The sequence below is a fragment of the Oncorhynchus masou genome, chromosome 12 (assembly GCF_036934945.1).
Source record: "Oncorhynchus masou masou isolate Uvic2021 chromosome 12, UVic_Omas_1.1, whole genome shotgun sequence".
NCBI lineage: Eukaryota > Metazoa > Chordata > Actinopteri > Salmoniformes > Salmonidae > Oncorhynchus > Oncorhynchus masou.
The window spans coordinates 75,102,370-75,122,142 of NC_088223.1; the positions used below are offsets into that span (position 1 = coordinate 75,102,370).

Genomic DNA, 19,773 nt, shown 5'->3' on the forward strand with positions numbered 1-19,773 from the left:
CCTACCTCATCCCCACAGTTTTTATTTATTTACTTTTCTGCTCTTTTGCACACCAATATCTCTACCTGTACATGATCATTTATCATTCCAGTGTTAATCTGCAATATTGTAATTATTTGCCTACCCCCTCATGCCTTTTGCACACATTGTATATAGACTCCCCTTTTTTTCTACTGTGTTATTTACTTGTTAATTGTTTACTCCATGTGTAACTCTGTGTTGTCTGTTCACACTGCTATGCTTTATCTTGGCCAGGTCGCAGTTGTAAATGAGAACTTGTTCTCAACTAGCCTACCTGGTTAAATAAAGGTGAAATAAAAAAACAAAAAAAATAAAATATGTGTGAAATTCAATATAGTTTAGGTTCAGTTTAGAGGCAATCATCAGGGTGATTATCAGCTGGGCACTGCACTTTCAACTGTTAGGAGATGGAGCGGAGCCCTACTTCAGGAGGAGGAGCAACAGGGAAGACCATTCAAAAAATGACATGTCCTCCTAAAACTGGTTATAACTCCAGTTCGTGATATTATGACTCTAACTACGATGGTGTGTTATATAGACTTATTTAGGAAATGTCAAAGACGGAGGGAGCCATGACTTAAAAATTGGCAGAGGTTTTTTTTCTTCATTGATGAGCGGTCAAAATGACTGCTTTAGCAGTTCTAGTGTTAAGCCCATGAAACTGGTCTGCAAGATTTCTGATATGTTTAGCAGGTTCAGCAAGTATAGACTCCATGTCATCAGATAAGACCTTGTGTGCCTCTGCTATTCTATTATAGCTGCTCTTTCACACATACATGTTTGTTTTTCTTTTTTGTCAATGTACCTATTCGGTGTCATTCAGTTTATTTTGTCATCCCTTGCTTCTGCTCAAATGGACTTCTTCCCTACTTTCACTTCCTTGGCTGCTCATTCAAGAACTTCAAGGGGGGCTAGACCCCTGTTTTGTTTTACATTTGTATACACAGGGAATGATGATGTCTGCTCTGTAACAATAAAAAGGCACTATCTTGAGTTCATATGCATGACAAATTTCTAAAATACTCTGCATATTATGTATAAAATGTACAATATGTAATTAATATTTGTATGGGGTATGTTGGGCCATTGGCTCAACTTGCCCCTGGAAAATGGCACAATTTACCCCAAAGCAACATTTTGACTATATTAGCCCACACACCTACAAGGATGCACTTTCATGCATATTGTAGCTTATAGATATCATCAACTACATTTTCAGATATTACACGTTTCTAAGTGTACTGTTAGCTCACTAGCTAACGTTACGTGTATGATCTTATTATTCGTATCTCAGAGCCATTTGCTTTGCTAGCTATAGCCTAATGTTAGCTAGCTAATATTGAACCTGGTTGGTTAGCTACCTGCAGATTCATGCAGGTTATGGTTCATTGTTTACCTATGTCTTGACGAAAGACTCCACTATGCAAGTAACCATTTCAATAGAATGTCACTGGGACAGCTGTTGATAAATGTAGCTAGTAAATTCGCCCTGTAAATTGTTGCCAGCAGCACAGTTGCAGTCACCAACGTGCTGGAAAACATAAAAACAGCCTAACCAGTTCTGCTAGGGTGAGTAAAATGGTCAGTGATCTGTTCTCTCATTTGTGTCTGGAAGTAGATAGCAAGCTATCCAACATTGGCCAGTTAGTTGTGGTGCTTGAATGCTGTTAGGACAGAACGCTCAGATCAACCCTTAAAGAGATGGGTGGGGCTAAAGCTTAAGAGGTTGCAACAAATGGGTCCATTGTCTCAAAATGTGTTCCTCAAATGCAGTGTATGATATCATTTTGTGTCTCTGCTTTTATCCAATGTAAAAAACAATTTTTCAAATTTTGCTACATAAGACCGAATCAAGGCGTACACTTCCTCAAAATAGTCAGAAGTAATCTAAGATAACTCAAGAAATCTGTCAGTTAATTTTTCATTTTTTTGCTGAAGAGATCTTAGTCACACAATTTTACATCTAAGTATGTTTGGTGCAGTATTTCTCAAGTGCAAATTTTGGCATGAAAACTGAGTTGTCTATCGTTGAATGAAAACAAACACTTCATTGAAGATACCCGACTGTTGACCAATGACCAACAAAGGGGAGTATACTTCGGCTACTGACTTTGGCTACCGACTTCGGCTTGCCTCGAGAAATGTGTGCACGAACAACCCTTGCTGAAGACCAAAACAAACATAACGTCACAAAATGTTTTCATAATAATATGCACAAACTGTTTGGAACTGTTTCGGATGGGAAGCATGCAGATGCCTTAAGTCCCCTCTCAAAGACAGAGAGAGAGCCTCCGGTCATGACACCCACTAGCCCCAAGAGCGAGAAGGGAGAAGGAAACACCAGAGCAATTTCCTTTCCAGAGTTGACCCTGGCTTATTTAGTCACTCACAACCAACAGAAGCTCACTTTTGAATACCACTTTTTGTTGTACCCCGTGTCAAAGAGTAGGCGGTTGGAGAGAAAGCACCCACTCTCCGCCCCCTTCCCTCTCCCAATTTAACATAGGGAAAGGATTGCCCATTTGCAAATAAATTCCCAGGCTTTGGCGAAAGAGAAGAGGAGGAGGTGGAGGAGGGCTGCTGTAAAACAACAAACTTCAGTGTAGAGGGAGGGGAGGGCAGTCTGGTAAAAAGAATTGCAGATGAGGGAGGAATAAGAATGTTGGTGGTTTTCTCTTTCTCTTTCCCCTCATGCCTCTCCTCTTGTCCTAATACCTCTGGTTGATAACCCCCTTTAAACTCTCATATGGCGGTCACTTCTATAGTAGGCACAGTACTGGAATTACAATGTGAATGGCTCCTTCCAGCCGTGGAGACTTGAAGTCAGAAGTTTTATTTGAGAGAGTTGCGGGGAAGCGGGGCTGAGTTGAAGCAGGGGGTTGACTTAGCTGTGATTTCAAATGGTAAACCAGTGCATGGATTAATCTTCTCTTTTTAGACTAACAGTGTGATAAGGATTTGAGGTGCTATGTTCTGATAGGCAGCCCATGCCTGATTAAATTTCAAGTTCCTCAGGTGGAAATTAAAGAGATTTTTCACGGTGTCAAAATGTCTGACTCCGACACAGCTAAGATGTCATCAGTGTTTTATTCTCAGGTTTGCCCCGCAGGGAGATGAAAGCAGGGTCTTCTCACATACTTTACCTCGTGTCATAACTGCCATGAGAGTACTTTGGAGGTGGAGGGGGGGAGGGGTTAGCAAGCTAGCAAGTTGTGTGGGGGGATGTTTAGCAAACTATCTGTATCAATTAGTCTTCTGTACGTTGGTGAGTGTTGACCTCAAGGCTTTCTCATGTGCTTGAATGAAGAAGACAATTATTCAATTGACCTCTAACGTCTTAGGGGGGTTGAGCCTGTTGTCATGAAGATTTGAAATTGAACTTTTTCCCCCAGGTCAAACCAAGATAGAATTGCCAAATGCCTCCATGGACCACATTTTAGTTGATGTGGTGAATTTGTGTGGTAAAAATAGTGTAAAAATAGTGTTTATCCATTATTGAATTATATTTTGACTACTTGAAAACAAAAAGAAAAGGTTTAATATGATCTTCGTTCCGTTTGTGAGAAGTTGCGCTAAATTGCTAGTGTCTCTTTTAAATCTTGAACAATGTTAGCCCTGTGCAAATTATTTGTCCCCCTCGGCCCGTCTTTCATCAGAATGTCAGTCAAGTGAGTACTTAAGTGATTTGTGGGAGTTGGGTGATGTGCAGATTGAGTTAACTTCCCCAGAGAAGTTGATCAATCTGCTTAGCGGGTAAAAGCCCACCAGGATAGACATTGTGAAACAAATAGTGGAGGGAGATGGCATCCACTATGGATGCTGGTACCGTCTCTTTTTTTCAGATGACAAGGTCAAACCAATCCACTCGCTGACTTGAAGAAGAGAAAAACGCACAGCCACGGCAGTTTTTCATTCTCCAGTATAGAATGATATTTAAAGTCTGAACAAGACTATGTTCCCGTACTAAGGCCATTGTGTTACTTTCTCTCTCTCTCAATTCAATTCAATTCAAGGGGCTTTATTGGCATGGGAAACATGAAATGGATGTGAAATGGATAAACAAAAGTGAAATAAACAATAAAAAGTTACAGGTAAATATTACACTCACACAAGTTCCAAAAGAATAAATTCATTTCAAATGTTGTATTATGTCTATATACAGTACATTGTTGCAGTGATGGGAAAATACTCTCTCGCTCTCGATCTCTCTCTCTCTGACTTAGACTTAGATCTACTCTCCAGCTAAGAAAGGTCTGTCTAAGATTTGGAATAAAAGTATTTTTTTTCTTGTGACTGTGCATTTATGCCTATTCACTCTAATAACATTGACACAGTCCTGATGTTTGTGCTGATGCTGATCGTGCATCAGTTTATTAGTTTAGCATCAGCATTAGTTTAGCATTTGTCCCTGTCATTTTGAGACTTACCTGACGAACATGTAATACTCAAATTTACTCTCATCCTTTGCTGTTAATCAGTCACGGTAGCTTGCTGTGGAGTCTTAGTGGGTATGACAATATTGTATAGCATGTTCTTCTTATGAGGCTATTTGTATGTTTTAAAAAAAAGTTTTTTTTTAACCTTTATTTAACTAGGCAAGTCAGTTAAGAACAAATTATTATTTACAATGACGGCCTACGTTAGCAGTAACCATAGCATGACCACACATTTCGGAATGATTTGATAAACATCGGTACTTCCATACACACAGTATCTGGTCAATACACCCATAGCCAAACAACTCATATGTAATCACACAACTTCCAGTATGTAATGTTAAAGCATTCTAATATCCATTGAAGACAAAGCAGCTCAACAATACATTGAGTAGCAGAGCAGAGCAACTTACAGTAGTGTGCATACATTTTCATTCCTTTTTTCATACTTTTCCCCCCCGTGGGAATCTAACCCACAATCCTGGCATTGCAAGCGCCATGCTCTACCAACTGAGCTACACGGGACCATAGCCCACATTGCAGTAGCCTACATTGCACTTCAAATGCTCCTCAGGTCAGTTAAGGAAACCCAAACCATTGCACATCTTTCTGCCTTTGGACTAGGGCTGTAGCGGTGACCGTATTACGCCACACCAGCAGTCATGAGTCATGACCGCAGTCAAATTCAATGTGACAGTTGAGTCACCGTAATATCCTCTCATACACTCTGGACATGCTTGGTAGTACCCAACTTGCTAATGACGTTGCTAATGGCCTGGTACTAAGCACTCTATTGTCCCTCTAACCACTCTGACATCAATGCAAATGCAATCAAAAATCACATCAAACACTTATCATCAAAACAGAATCATGCTTTTAAAACTCACCTCACTGTGATGATCAATTTGAAGAAAGAAGTTCAACACCAGGTTAAAACTGAGTGGAATAAGCATAGGCCAATGTGAGCCCAAGCTCCCCCAAAACAGAAGTGAAATAATGATTGTGTTGTTATACAATACATAGCCTAATAGCCTACAGCATATAATGCATGGCAGAAAAACACAAAAACAACTGATTTAAGATGTCTTTGGTACACAACTGGTATATAATCCAAAATGTAACAAATTCTAGTAGTAGCCTTTGAGTGTGGACTGTATTATTAGGCATACAGGATGGACTGTTACCTTATGCTATGCTCCAAACTTTCTTTCCTTGAGTCTGGGGGAGAATGTATAAGCCTAGGTGATGCTGTTGGTTCATTGATTGTGCAGGGCGGCTCACAGAGTTAGCCTATCATTATAGTGAGTTTGTACTTGATTTTGAATAGCCTAGTAATAGGGCCTTTTTATATTTTCATAATGAATAGGCTGTCATATTCCCGTTAGCTACAGAATATCTCACCACTGTGTGTTTCCTTCGCTTCTCTTCTCTCTCCTCTTCATTCCTTTCTTGAGAGAGGGGCTGTCAACAGTTTAATGAAATATGTTTAGTTGTGACAATATGTTACTTTCGATGTTCCTGAACAGATTTCACTTGGTTTCCCAAATTAAGCACAGTTAGCTGCAGGAATAGGTTTGGCGAGCCCATGGCATACAGCGTTTTGATGGAATATCACCTGCCGCGCAGAGAGAGGCTGCATGTTCCTCAAACAGTGGTTGATTCATGGGGTGAAATATTCAAATTATGATCAAGTTTATTGGTTGCTTACACAGATTTGCAGATGTAATTGCAGGTGCAGCAAAATGCTTGTGTTTCTAGCTCCAATAGTGCAGTAATACCTTGCAATAATAATAATTAAAAAACGATACACATATAATCCAGAAACAATCAAAATAAAGAAAGTACATACGGATGACAAGCCTTTTTCCCTTGACCCTTTTCCTGCCCATTGTCATGTTCTGACCTTAGTTCCTTTGTTTTGTCTTTGTTTTAGTATGGTCAGGGCGTGAGTTGGGTGGGTTGTGTGTTCGTTTTTCTATGTTGTGTTTTGAGTTTGGCCTGATATGGTTCTCAATCAGAGGCAGGTGTCGTTAGTTGTCTCTGATTGAGAATCAAACTTAGGCAGCCTGAGGCAAGGAACAGAGCGCACGATTTTTTTGCAACTTTTTCAAATCATCTCAGCCTATAGTCACATCATGCAGCCCATACTGTATACAGTGCATTCGGAAAGTATTCAGACCCCTTCCCTTTTTCCATATTTTGTTACATTACAGCCTCATATCTAAAATTGATTACATTATTTTTTTTCGTATTTGAAATTGGATTACATTTTTTTTTACATTCTCATCAATCTACCCACAATACCCCATAATGATAAAGCAAAAACAGGTTTATAGAGATGTTTATAGAAACCTTATTTACGGAATTATTTAGACCCTTTGCTATGAGACTCAAAATTGAGGTCAGGTGCATCCCGTTTGTGGCGGGTAGACTAGTGGTTAGAGCGTTGGATTAACCGAAAGGTTGCTGGTTCAAATCCCCGAGCTGACAAGGTAAAAATATGTCTTTCTAACCCCTGAGGAAGGCAGTTAGAGGGGTTGGGAAAAATGCAGAAGACACATTTCAGTTGAAGGCATTCAGTTTCCACCCCTTTCTGTTGATCATCCTTGAGATGTTTCTACAACTTGATTGGAGTCCACCCATGATAAATTCAATTGATTGGACATGATTTGGAAAGGTACACACCTGTCTATATAAGGTCCCACAGTTGACAGTGCATGTCAGAGCAAAAACCAAGACATGAGGTTGAAGGAATTGTCCGTAGAGCTCTGAGACAGGATTATGAGTCACAGATCTGTGGAAGGGTACCAAGAAAAATGCATTGAAGGTCCCCATTAACACAGTGGCCTCCATTGTTTGTAAATGGAAGAAGTTTATAACCACAAGACTCTTCCTAGAGCTGGCCGCCTGGCCAAACTGAGCAATCATGAGAGAAGGGCCTTGATCAGGGAGGTGACCAAGAACCTGATGGTCACTCTGACAGAGCTCCAGAGTTCCTCTGTGGAGATGGGAGAACCTTCCAGAAGAACAACCATCTCTGCAGCACTACACTAATTAGGCCTTTGTGGTAGAGTGGCCAGATGGAAGCCACTCCTAAATAAAAGGTGCATGACAGCCTGCTTGGAGTTTGCCAAAAGGCACCTAAAGAACTACCAGACCATGAGAAACAAGATTCTCTGATTTGATGAAACTCTTTGGCCTGAATGCCAAGTGCCACGTCTGGAGGAAACCTGGCACCATGCCTACGGTGAAGCATGGTGGTGGCAGCATCATGCTGTGGTGATGTTTGTCAGCGGCAGGGACTGGAAGACTATTCAGGATCAAGGGAAAGATGAATGGAGCGAAGTAAAGAGAAATCCTTGATGAAAATTTTCACCAGAGCGCGCAGGACCTCAGACTGGGGCGAAGGTTCACCTTCCAACAGGACAACCTTAAACACACAGCCAAGACAATTGGGACACGTCTCTGAATGTCCTTGAGTGGCCCAGCCAGAGCCAAGACTTGAACCCGATTGAACATCTCTGGAGAGACCTGAAAAGAACTGTGCAGCGACTCTCCCCATCCAACCTCACAGAGCTTGAGAGGATCTACTGAGAAGAATGGCAGAAACACCCCATATAGGTGTATACTGGCAAAAGGGTCTCATTACTTATGTAAACGTATATTTCAGTTTATTATTTTTAATAAATTGTCAAACATTTCTAAAAACCAGTTTTTCTTTTTCCATTATGGGGTATTGTGTGTAAATTGATGAGGATAATTAAAAATATAATGTTAAGTAAGGTTGTAACGTAACTAAATGTTTTTTTATTTTATCTTTATTTAACCAGGCAAGTCAGTTAAGAGGAAATTCTCAATGATGGCCTAGGAACAGTGGGTAAACTGCCTGTTCAGGGGCAGAACAACAGATTTATACCTTGTCAGCTTGGGGGTTTGAACTTGCAACCTTCTGGTTGCTCGTCCAACACTCTAACCACTAGGCTACGCTGCCGCCCCCTTGATAAAATCAAGGGATCTGAGTACATTCTGAATGCACTGTATGTTTAGATTTTTTTGACATTCTAAGATTTGTATCATTCAAAACTAAGGTTGCCAGATAACTCAAAATCTAGTGTATAGGACCTGTTTTAACTTATCACTTTTATGGTCAACATAGCCACATCACATGCTCACTCGCTCTGGAATGCGAATAATATCCTTTCTGTTTTATTCAGCAATGCTAAATTATATTTGTCTTACTATAAAATCAAATAATATATACTGAATAAAAATATAACGCAACATGTATAGTCTTGGTCCCATGTTTCATGAGCTGAAATTAAAGATCCCAAAAATGTTCCATAAGCACAGAAAGTGTATTTCTCATAATGTCTCTTTTATACCTGCCTAAAATAAATGATGGATTCACTGTGATGGAGTAATTTTAATTGATTTAGTAGACTTTTTTAAATGGAGATATTCCAAAGGAGAGCATCATCAACTTGTATGTGAAGAGGAGTGGAGATGCTATACATGTTTATGCTAATTAACAGTCAATTACAGCACTACTACACAAATACAATGCCAGCATAAAGTTCAGCCACACAAACACTATCTAGATACCATCCAACCCTGTTTACATGGGTAGGGTCAGAATTTGAACTGGCTTTTTTACACACACAGTCCTTCCTATCTACAATTGAAGTTGGAAGTTTACATACACCTTTGCCAAATGCATTTTAAACTCAGTTTTTCACAAATCCTGACATTTAATACAAGTAAAAATTCCATGTTTTAGGTCAGTTAGGATCACCACTTTACTTTAAGCATGTGAAATGTCATAATAATAGTAGAGCAAATTATTTATTTCAGCTTTTATTTCTTTCATCACATTCCCAGTGGGTCAGAGGTTTACATACACTCAATTAGTATTTGGTAACATTGCTTTTAAATTGTTTAACTTGGGTAAAACGTTTTGGGTAGCCTTCCACAACCTTCCTACAATAATTTGGGTGAATTTTGACCCATTCCTCCTGACAGTGCTGTAACTGAGTCAGATTTGTAGGCCTCCTTGCTTGCACACACTTTTTCAGTTCTGCCCACAAAATGTCTATAGGATGGAGGTCAGGGCTTTGTGATGGCCACTCCAATACCTTGACTTTGTTGTCCTTAAGCCATTTTGCCACAACTTTGGAAGTATGATTGGGGTCATTGTCCATTTGGAAAACCCATTTGCGACCAAGCTTGAACTTCCTGACTGATGTCTTGAGATGTGCTCCTTTAATAGTGTGCTCCTAATCTCAGCTGATTACCCGTATAAAAGAAGCCTGGGAGCCAGAAATCTTTCTGATTGAGAGGGGGGACAAATACTTAGTTCCCTCATAAAAATGCTAATCAATTTATAACATTTTTGACATGTTTTTCTGGATTTTTTTGTTTTTATTCTGTCTCTCACTGTTCAAATAAACCTACCATTAAAAATATAGACTGATTATTTCTTTTTCAGTGGGAAAACGTACAAAATCAGCAGGGGATCAAATACTTTTTTCCCTCACTGTAGCTAATTTAGCTTAATCAACAACCTGACTCAAACAAAGGAATGCTATTTATGTTAGCTAGTTGGCTAAGGCTTTCCAACATTGGATCTCTTCCAAGTCAAGGTATGCTTTCGGTTTTATTAAAGTATGTGGACACCTGCTCGTCGAAATAATGGACATTAATATGGAGTTGGTCCCCCCTTGGCTGCTTTAACAGCCTCCACTCTTCTGGGAAAGCTTTCCACTAGGTGTTGGAACATTGCTGCGAGGACTTGCTTCCTTTCAGCCACATGAGCATTAGTTAGGTCTGGTGCTGATGTTGTGTGATTAGGGTTGGCTTGCAGTTGGTGTTTCAAATCATTCCAAAGGTGTTCGATGGGGTTGAGGTCAGGGCTCTGTGTAGGCCAGTCAAGTTTTTTCACACCGATCTCGACTAATGATATCTGTATGGATCTCGCTTTGTATACGGGGCCATTGTCATGCTGAAACAGGAAAAGGCATTCCCCAAACTGTTGCCACAAAGTTGGAAGCACAGAATCATCTAGAATGTCATTCATTGTATGCTGTAGTTTTAAGATTTCCCTTCACTGGAACTAAGGGGCCTCGCCCGAACCATGAACAACAGCCCAATACCACTATTCCTCCTCCACCAAACATTACAGTTGGCACTATGCATTGAGGCAAGTAGTTGTCATTGCGGCCGCCAAACCCAGATTCATCCGTCGGACTGTCAGATGGTGAAGGGTGATTCATCACTCCAGAAAACACATTTCCACTGCTATAGAGTCCAATGGAGGTGAGCTTTACACCACTCAAGCCAACGATTGGTATTGCGCATGGTGATCTTAGGCTTGTGTGCGGCTGCTTGGCCATGGAAACCCATTTCATGAAGCTCCCAAAGAACAGTTATTGTGCTGAAGTTGCTTCCAGAGGCAGTTTGGAACTTGGTAGTGAGTTTTGCAATCGAGACAGACGATTTTTACGTGCTACACACTTCAGCACATTTCCACTTCACAATAACAGCACTTACAGTTGACTGGGGTAGCTTTGGCAGGGCAGAAGTTTGACTAACTAACTTGTTGGAAAGGTGGCATCTTATGACGGTGCCACGTTGAAAGTCACTGAGCTCTTCATTCTACTGCCAATGTTTGTCTATGGAGATAGCATAGAAGTGTGCTCCATTTTATACACCTGTCAGCAACGAGTGTAGCTGAATTAGCCGAAGGGGTGTCCACATACTATATATAGTGTAGCTATGTTGACTATGATGGTAACAACAATGTAGGCTGTGTGTAGCGGTTAGTGGTTATGGTATGAAGCTTTGGGTTACCAACTCAGTGGCCTCAGCGGTTAGAGTATCCACTCTGAGATTGGAAGCCTGTAAAGATGGGACCTGATGTGTCTCTGCTTGGCAATCAACATTTAGGAGATAGACTGGCGTCCTGTCCAGGGTGTGTATTTCTATGTCAAGCTGCCTCACGCTACAGAAACAGAAGATAGGCTCCTGCCCTATGATTAGTTCCGGATCGCACAAGGGAAGGCTACTTAGGAAGGTTTGGAGAGGTTTTTTCACCTAGTCACAGACTGCACTGAAGTCCACAAGCAAAGGGAAAAGGAGGACGCGTAGATGCAAGGAATTATACAACGAGCAATGTGATGATGCTGTTTGTATGTGGCTGCTATGAAAGTGAACTGTGTGTGCGGGTGATCAGGTGTGTGTTCATTCTGATTCCTCGATTCTGTTGGAAAAGGTTTCTTAAGTGGTGCAGTGGTCTAAAGCACTACAGACACCCTGGTTCGTATCCAGGTTGTATCACATTTGCCTAATAGTTAGCTCATTTCAAGTTGAGCAAAATAATGTATTCTTCTCCTTTAAAAACCTTTGCATAACATTTTGCTCCATTTCCTGTTAGGTGCTTGGTTGCTTTAAAAATGCCCACATAACATTAGCTCAGTCTCAGACCACGGTCCCTTCCCCTTTAAAAACCTTTGCTTAACGTTCCCACATGGGCTACTCTGACAGGCCCGGCCTGTAATATTTATGAAAGAGCTCTTAAAGCCCGGTCATGCTGTGTTTCCCGACGACCTTCCACCAACCCCCTCAACGTAAATCTGTCCAGCTTTTCTACAACCTAAAAGCTATTAGCTGAGTATCAGTTGGTCCTATACTGTTCTTCTGCAGAGTCTGCCCTAGAGGGAAAACAACTACTCTCCACAAACAAATGGAGAGTAGTTTCTTGTTTAGTAGACTGTCAGATTCTGTGTTATACTTGGTTATAGGCATGAGTAGACCAAGCTCTGCTGGAATACAGGTAATTTGTGCTCTTCAAGAGACAGTATTCAAGTTATGATTTAGCAGCCAGATCAAAGATTTGCTTAGAAAGGCCTATCATTCTCTATGATAACGATCCATGATACGCTAAGATATTAGCCACTAAATAAGGTCAAGCTATCACATTTGCTGTTTAACATATGATTTGAAATTCCATCTACCACCATTTCCTTTACATCAAGATTCCACACATTCCTTCTATAAGAAAGTAATAGGTTTGAGCGAGGGTCCATCACTCAACACAATCATCATGTATCTCCTCCATCAACTAAAAGCCATCTACCTTTGACTTGTTAATCATATAACCCCGGAGGATTCGACCGTGGAGGGAAAGGCATTCGTCCAGTGGATACGAAGCCGCCCTCTTATCAGTTGTTATCAGACATAATTTGAACCTACATTCTCACACCTAGCTCTGCGGAGAGGTCTTGAGAGCCTCCTCCTCCATCTTGGTTTGCTGACAAGTCAACTCGGCTCAAAGACTCAAACTTGTGGCTTCATCAAAAATCGGCTTCGGGATGCATCTCCGTAATTATTCTGACAAATACCGTGAGAAAAACACAAAAAAAACACTCTCGCCCCACGGTGCTAGTGTTTCTGCTCCTGTTGCTATTCATCCATAATTGTCCCATCAACACACTGTCATTAAAACTTGGGGGAATGACAAGGAAGCAATTTCTAAGCACTACAGCATCAAAACCTGCTGGAGTTATTCTCTCTCTCTCTCTTTCTCTCTCTCTCTGTCTCTCCGTCTCTCTCTCAAAAACCCTTGGCGGTAAATTCTAAATATAGAGCATGTAATTTCTCAGCCATCAAGTTGATATGATTACGGAATAGTATCACGTGGAGAACAATAACTCAACATGTCCCAGTTTCCTCGGGACCTATGTTTTTTTTTTTTTTTTCAAATGTTGTTGACATTTGTTTGAGCCAGAATTTAATGTTTATGTTAACTTGTTTATTCTGTTGTTTGCTGCCCACTCAGCCCAAGTGTTGAGTGTCTCCTTAGTAAAAAAGAGTTTGAAGGCTAAGGTGGAGCTCAAAGAGAAATAAACCCTTTCCACCTAGTGATCAGCACCAACCCTCTTCCATCCTCTCCTGTAGGCGTGTGCATACTGAAGGAGCCCTATCCTCTCTCCCCTCCAGAAAGTTAGTGCATACTCAAGGAGCCCTATCCTCTCTCCCCTCCAGAAAGTTAGTGCATACTCAAGGAGCTCTATCCCCTCTCCCCTCCAGGAAGTTAGTGCATACTCAAGGAGCCCTATCCCCTCTCCCCTCCAGAAAGTTAGTGCATAGTCAAGGAGCTCTATCCCCTCTCCCCTCCAGAAAGTTAGTGCATAGTCAAGGAGCTCTATCCCTCTCCCCTCCAGAAAGTTAGTGCATAGTCAAGGAGCCCTATCCCCTCTCCCCTCCAGGACATTAGTGCATAGTCAAGGAGCTCTATCCCCTCTCCCCTCCAGGAAGTTAGTGCATACTTAAGGAGCCCTATCCCCTCTCCCCTCCAGGACATTAGTGCATAGTCAAGGAGCTCTATCCCCTCTCCCCTCCAGGACATTAGTGCATAGTCAAGGAGCCCTATCCCCTCTCCCCTCCAGGACATTAGTGCATAGTCAAGGAGCCCTATCCCCTCTCCCCTCCAGGACATTAGTGCATAGTCAAGGAGCTCTATCCCCTCTCCCCTCCAGGACATTAGTGCATAGTCAAGGAGCCCTATCCCCTCTCCCCTCCAGGACATTAGTGCATAGTCAAGGAGCCTCTATCCCCTCTCCCTCCAGGACAAGTTAGTCCAGGACATACTTAAGGAGCCCTATCCCCTCTCCCCTCCAGGACATTAGTGCATAGTCAAGGAGCCCTATCCCCTCTCCCCTCCAGGACATTAGTGCATAGTCAAGGAGCCCTATCCCCTCTCCCCTCCAGGACATTAGTGCATAGTCAAGGAGCCCTATCCCCTCTCCTCCAGGACATTAGTGCATAGTCAAGGAGCTCTATCCTCTCCCTCCAGGACATTAGTGCATAGTCAAGGAGCCCTATCCCCTCTCCCCTCCAGGACATTAGTGCATAGTCAAGGAGCCCTATCCCCTCTCCCCTCCAGGACATTAGTGCATAGTCAAGGAGCCCTATTCCCTCTCCCCTCCAGAAAGTCGGTGCATACTTAAGGAGCACTATCCCCTCTCCCCTACAGAAGGTTAGTGCATACTCAGGGAGCCCTATCCCCTCTAGAAAGGTTAGTGCTTACTCAAGGAGCCCTATCTTCTCTCCCCTCCAGAAAGTTAGGAGCCCTATCCCCTCTCCCCTCCAGAAAGTTAGTGCATACTCAAGGAGCCCTATCCCCTCTCCCCTCCAGAAAGTTAGTGCATACTCAAGGAGCCCTATCCCCTCTCCCCTCCAGAAAGTTAGTGCATACTCAAGGAGCCCTATCTTCTCTCCCCTCCAGAAAGTTAGTGCATACTCAAGGAGCCCTATCCCCTCTCCCCTCCAGAAAGTTAGTGCTTACTCAAGGAGCCCTATCTTCTCTCCCCTCCAGAAAGTTAGTGCATACTCAAGGAGCCCTATCCCCTCTCCCCTCCAGAAAGTTTGTGCATATTCACAACATAGAAGAGTATTCACCCTCTTCACTCTCTCTCCTGCTTTTTCCTACTTACTGACAACAAGTCACACAACACTGTACACATTTAACCCGTTACCCCCTCTCTCTCTATTCCAGGATCCCGGCCCAGGTTAGAGGATGCCCCCCCGCGGATTGTGGAGCACCCCTCTGACCTGATCGTGTCCAAGGGCGAACCAGCCACCCTCAACTGCAAGGCCGAGGGGCGTCCCAGCCCCATGGTGGAGTGGTACAAAGATGGCGAACGAGTGGAGACAGACAGGGAAGACCCGCGCTCCCACCGTATGCTGCTGCCCAGCGGCTCCCTCTTCTTCCTGCGTATCGTCCACGGTCGACGGAGCAAACCCGACGAGGGGGTCTATGTGTGTGTGGCACGCAACTACCTAGGCGAGGCCGTCAGTCGCAATGCATCGCTGGAGGTGGCAAGTAAGTGCCTTTGCTTTTGTCTGCCATTTTGGCTCTTGGTGTCAGCCAAGATGGAAGAGATGGCTGCAGAATAGCACTGTATAGCACTGATAGAAAATAGAGGCAATCTTCCTGGACTGGGTTCATTATTGCGAATAAGTGACAGCTCAAGCGAATAAGTGACATTGGAAAGGGAAAGTGTAGCAAGAATAGCCAATGGTTCCTGTTTCCAGGTGTTAGCCCCCGAAATCATCTCACACACACGCACCCACTATAGAAAACCCTGTAAGAATGGAAAGCAATGGAAGTTGGCGCCTAGCAACTTTTCACAATAGGACACTGCTGATATCTGTTCTGCTGTAATGAAATGTGGACGGGCCAATTTGATTTCACTATTAGATTAGCCAATACGCTATTGCATTAGGATTTCATTATGTAATTCCGTTCTACAGCAACACGGGTCATTTGGGTATTTCAGTACTTAAGCTGTTTTTATTAAGTTTTTCCTGATATGAGTTGAGGATGGTTTCTTCGTATGTATTGTTGCCTGGGAGGCTACAGTTACCCAATTCCTCAGAATCGGTTATAGGATGATGTCAGCAGTTGGTTGTATACAGTATTGATAGCAACATACACATATCTATTAGAGCTAAATTCTTGTGAAGGCTATCTTTACCCTATGACTAACTGTCTCCCCTCAAATTAGCCCTGAAACACAGAAACTGTTTTTACTAAGGTAGCAGTGAAAGTCAAACGCTTTCATCCATCCTTTGTGGAGTGTATATTGGAGCCAATATTGCTCACCTTAAAACTTGCAAACATCTCAGGAATTTCTAAATTCTTCTGCCCTTTGCTCAAACCCTGCATAACATGAAACTCACCTCCCAATGCAGTAATAAGAAACAGCTGAAGAGAAGAGAAAAAAGAGGGGAAAACATCTCCCCTTCACTCCAAAAGTCAATGAAACTCTAGACCATCTTACAACACCTCAGGTCCTGCGTCCTGTTTTGGAAGGCTCCAGCCCTATAACCTAATCTTCAAGCCTAATTTCACCCTGACTGCTTCCACGGAAACACTAACATAAATTAGTCCCATGCTTGTTCTTTGGCGGGGTCGTTAAGGCTTACGTCGGTCACCTGAACTGAGAGCATAGCTCCAAGGATTATCTTTTTACTTTGTCTTGCTCTCATATCCCGATGCCTCAAATAGCTACATGTTTTATGGGATTGGCTGTGAGCAAGCAGATTGGAGTTGTGTTCTTGGCCGTTCAGAAGGGTGTACTTTCAGCAGTAAAGCCTTAGGAGGTAAGCGTTTGAGCTCGGGGAAGTGGAGTAGGCTGCAGAACACAGGACTCTTTGGGAGCTGAGGAATAAGGCAATGTGTAGTGGAAATGTTTTTGTTGGAATCATGATTTGTCTGACTAGTATTTTCAGCCTTATATGCCATGATGGTATTTTTGAGGCGGGCTGCTTATGTTCGCTCTGAGACTGGTGCTGGTTTTACAGAAGACATACCCTTCTTTTACCAGGGTAAGTTGATTGAGAAGACATTCTCATTTACACTGTGTGGTCTAAGGAAGAGTTGCAATGGAAAGTGGTTGACTGAGCCACAGATGGCTCTCAACTTCTCTCGTCTCTATTTGATGCTGGTCTGGTTTCACTAAGTCAGTGCTATACAGGTTTCGCTCTTGCTTCACTGAGTCACTCCTAATCCAATGGCCCTGAGGTACTGGCTTCCTGACCTAGTCTCTGGAGCTCAGTGTCTCCGCTGGTCTCTGAACCTAGTATCTCTGAGACCAATGCACCCTGCAGCTGGCTTTCGACTGAGAAACACACACACACACACGCACCGATCGCCTGCTCCGACCCTCAGGGAGAGGACACCCCCCCCTCACCAACACACACATCCCTTACTACAACACACACCCCCACACACTGCCCATTGTGGATCAGTCGCTCTGCTCATACCTCCCATCTCCTCACCCCAGAAGATAAGGATCCTATGTTTCCCTTTTCTCTCAGTCTGCAACCTCATGGTTATATGAGTGTGTGTGCGCACACATCTGACTTTCGGATCATTGGCCCCAGGGCTGGCTCATGGCTGGGGTCGCCTAGAGAGGAACTGCTCTTCTCCATCAGTGGGCGCGTGCCAATGATGCCTGCATGATGATGGTGATGCTTGAAATACGACCCTGGATGCCAGGACCCTCTGTGCCGCTTTGCCCATGCCAGGGGCACAGCATGGCGTCGGTGTGGCGCGGGTATGGGGCAGTCATGGCAGTAGCCTTTCAATGGCTCTTTGCTAGTTAGTGAGCTGGGGGTCGGAGCCAGATTGCTCGGTGGGACGGCTCACTCACAGGTTCAGGGGGTTTAACCTCTAGTTGCTCCATCTGCTACCAGCGGAGAGGCACTGAGCAGCACAGATGAGCGGTGGTCTAGAGACCAGACAGGCACTGTTCATACTGTGAGTGTGTGTGTGTATGTGTCATTGTATATATAGTACATTAGTGTGTCTGTGTTGAATGTGTTTGCCTGTGTGTGTGTTTCGTGGATGGCATCCACATCAAAGACCATATCACATTTTACGGCTAAAAATGCAACGTAATAGCCATCGCTGTACAATAGACCCAACTGAAAAGAAGCTGTTTGAAATTCAGACTGCCTTTCCCCAGGTCGCCAGTCCATTGTTTGGGGTTTTATATTACTCTGAAGGTTTTATGACCCTGTCTCTACTGCTGCTTTTATGGTTCATGAATATGTTTGAGGAGACGAGGCATGGAGGTGTACCAGAAGGGGACAGGGTCAGTCCCTGAGATACATTTGAAATAGGATTGCCTGGGGTAACTTGGGAGAGAGGGGGGTCCAAAAAGAGCCTGAAGGTCATGTGGAGGTCCGCTGTGGTTTCCAGGGGAACTGGTGGGGGTAGGATAGCAGCTGCCGGGGGAATTCTGGGATTCCACAGGTGAGGGGAGGATCTGACGACACTGTCCTCTCTCCTCTATCTGGTGTGTGTGTGGTTCAGTGTGTGTGTGTGTGTGTCTCTGTTTTTTATGTTTGTGTGTGTCTGTGTTTGTATGTGTGTGGCAGGAGCAGGGCCAACTTTATCACCCGTCCTAATCCAGGACGGCAGTGTCTGAGATGCAGCTGAAGCACACACACACACACACACACACACACACACACACACACACACACCCTTCCTCCAGAAAAAAAAAATATTGAGGTTTTAAGGGATTAGGAACTGGGAGGAAGGGGGCACTTGGCAGATAAGGGTGTCTGAGTTGCCTCCCTCCATTTTGAAATGGCCAAGCTGCTACAGGGCACACTCTCCTCACGCAGCTCCAGGATGGTTTCCCTCTTTGTTATTAACCCTGGTCAGGGCCAATATGGGGCCTTTTTCAATATGGGACTTTTTCTCCATAACTGCTTCACACTCCTGACTGAGCTTTTTCCAACCTCATGTCTAGTTAGGAGCATAAATCCTGAAATATAGGCCTGGGCCCATAGTCACCAGCAGAGATTAGGGACATCAGTGGTTCCTAGGCAATTTGCCACTGTCTTTGAGTCAGACTGTCTTTGTTGAGTTGATCTCTCTTTGAGTTGGTCAGTCTCTGAGTTGACCTCTCTGAGTTGGACTCTCTCTGGGCCCTCCTGTGTGTCCAGGCTTCACTAATAAGTTCAGTGGGCTGGCGGCCAGGCTTGTGCAGGCTGAGGACGGGGCAGAGGACAGGACCAAGGGGGCTAAACACAAAAGGAGGGGTCAGATGACCCGAGGTGAGGCTGGGACCCTGGCTGGCCACTCCTGTCCCCCTTCCCTCTGGTGGTCATCGAGCCGGCCCCAACGGCCAAATCTGATCTCCTCATAGGATCATGAATTAATTAGACCAGTTAGGGGCTAACGAGACCAAGACCTATACTGGTGGCCTGGGGCCAGTGATGTGTGTGTTGAGTAGAGAGAGGGATGATGGGGGTCAAGAGGAGATGACAACAGGTGGTGTGAGGAAGAGCTTTAGAAAAGTACCCACACACACACTCTCTCTCTCTCTCTCTCTCTCTCTCCATCCACCCCTGCCCCATGCTAATGAGCAGTGGGGCATCTGCAGGGCCATTGTGGGGCATCTGCAGGGCCATTGTGTGCCCTGGGTTATGGCAGAACCACGCAGACCATCGTGGAGAACAATAAAAGCCCGCTCCGACCGTTGTGACTAATCACACTACATTATGTCTCATGGCTACAGATCACTAGCACCGTCGGCTATACCGCCACACTGTCAAATCCACCAGACCCTCCCACTGACCTCCACCGTCTGTCAGATTCTGTTAGTTCCCAAACTGTTATGCAATAGTAGGAGTGCTAATTGGAGTCCTGTAACCTTATTATACTGTGATCACAGAATTCCTCAAATTTGTTCGGATATATTTCAAAAGCATGTTGTTCGGGAATAAGATGCGGTTCAAA

The 19,773-nt window shown here is 43.7% G+C and overlaps 1 protein-coding gene across 1 annotated transcript in view; it reads left to right on the top strand.

The window, feature by feature from the left end:
* The window catches only part of LOC135550811 (roundabout homolog 2-like), a 139,636-nt gene that overhangs the window by 20,365 nt on the left and 99,498 nt on the right, over window positions 1-19,773 (top strand). The window contains exon 2 of the mRNA XM_064981938.1: window positions 15,010-15,336. Coding sequence (XP_064838010.1) covers window positions 15,010-15,336 — 327 coding nt within the window. The remainder of the gene's footprint in view (window positions 1-15,009; window positions 15,337-19,773) is intronic.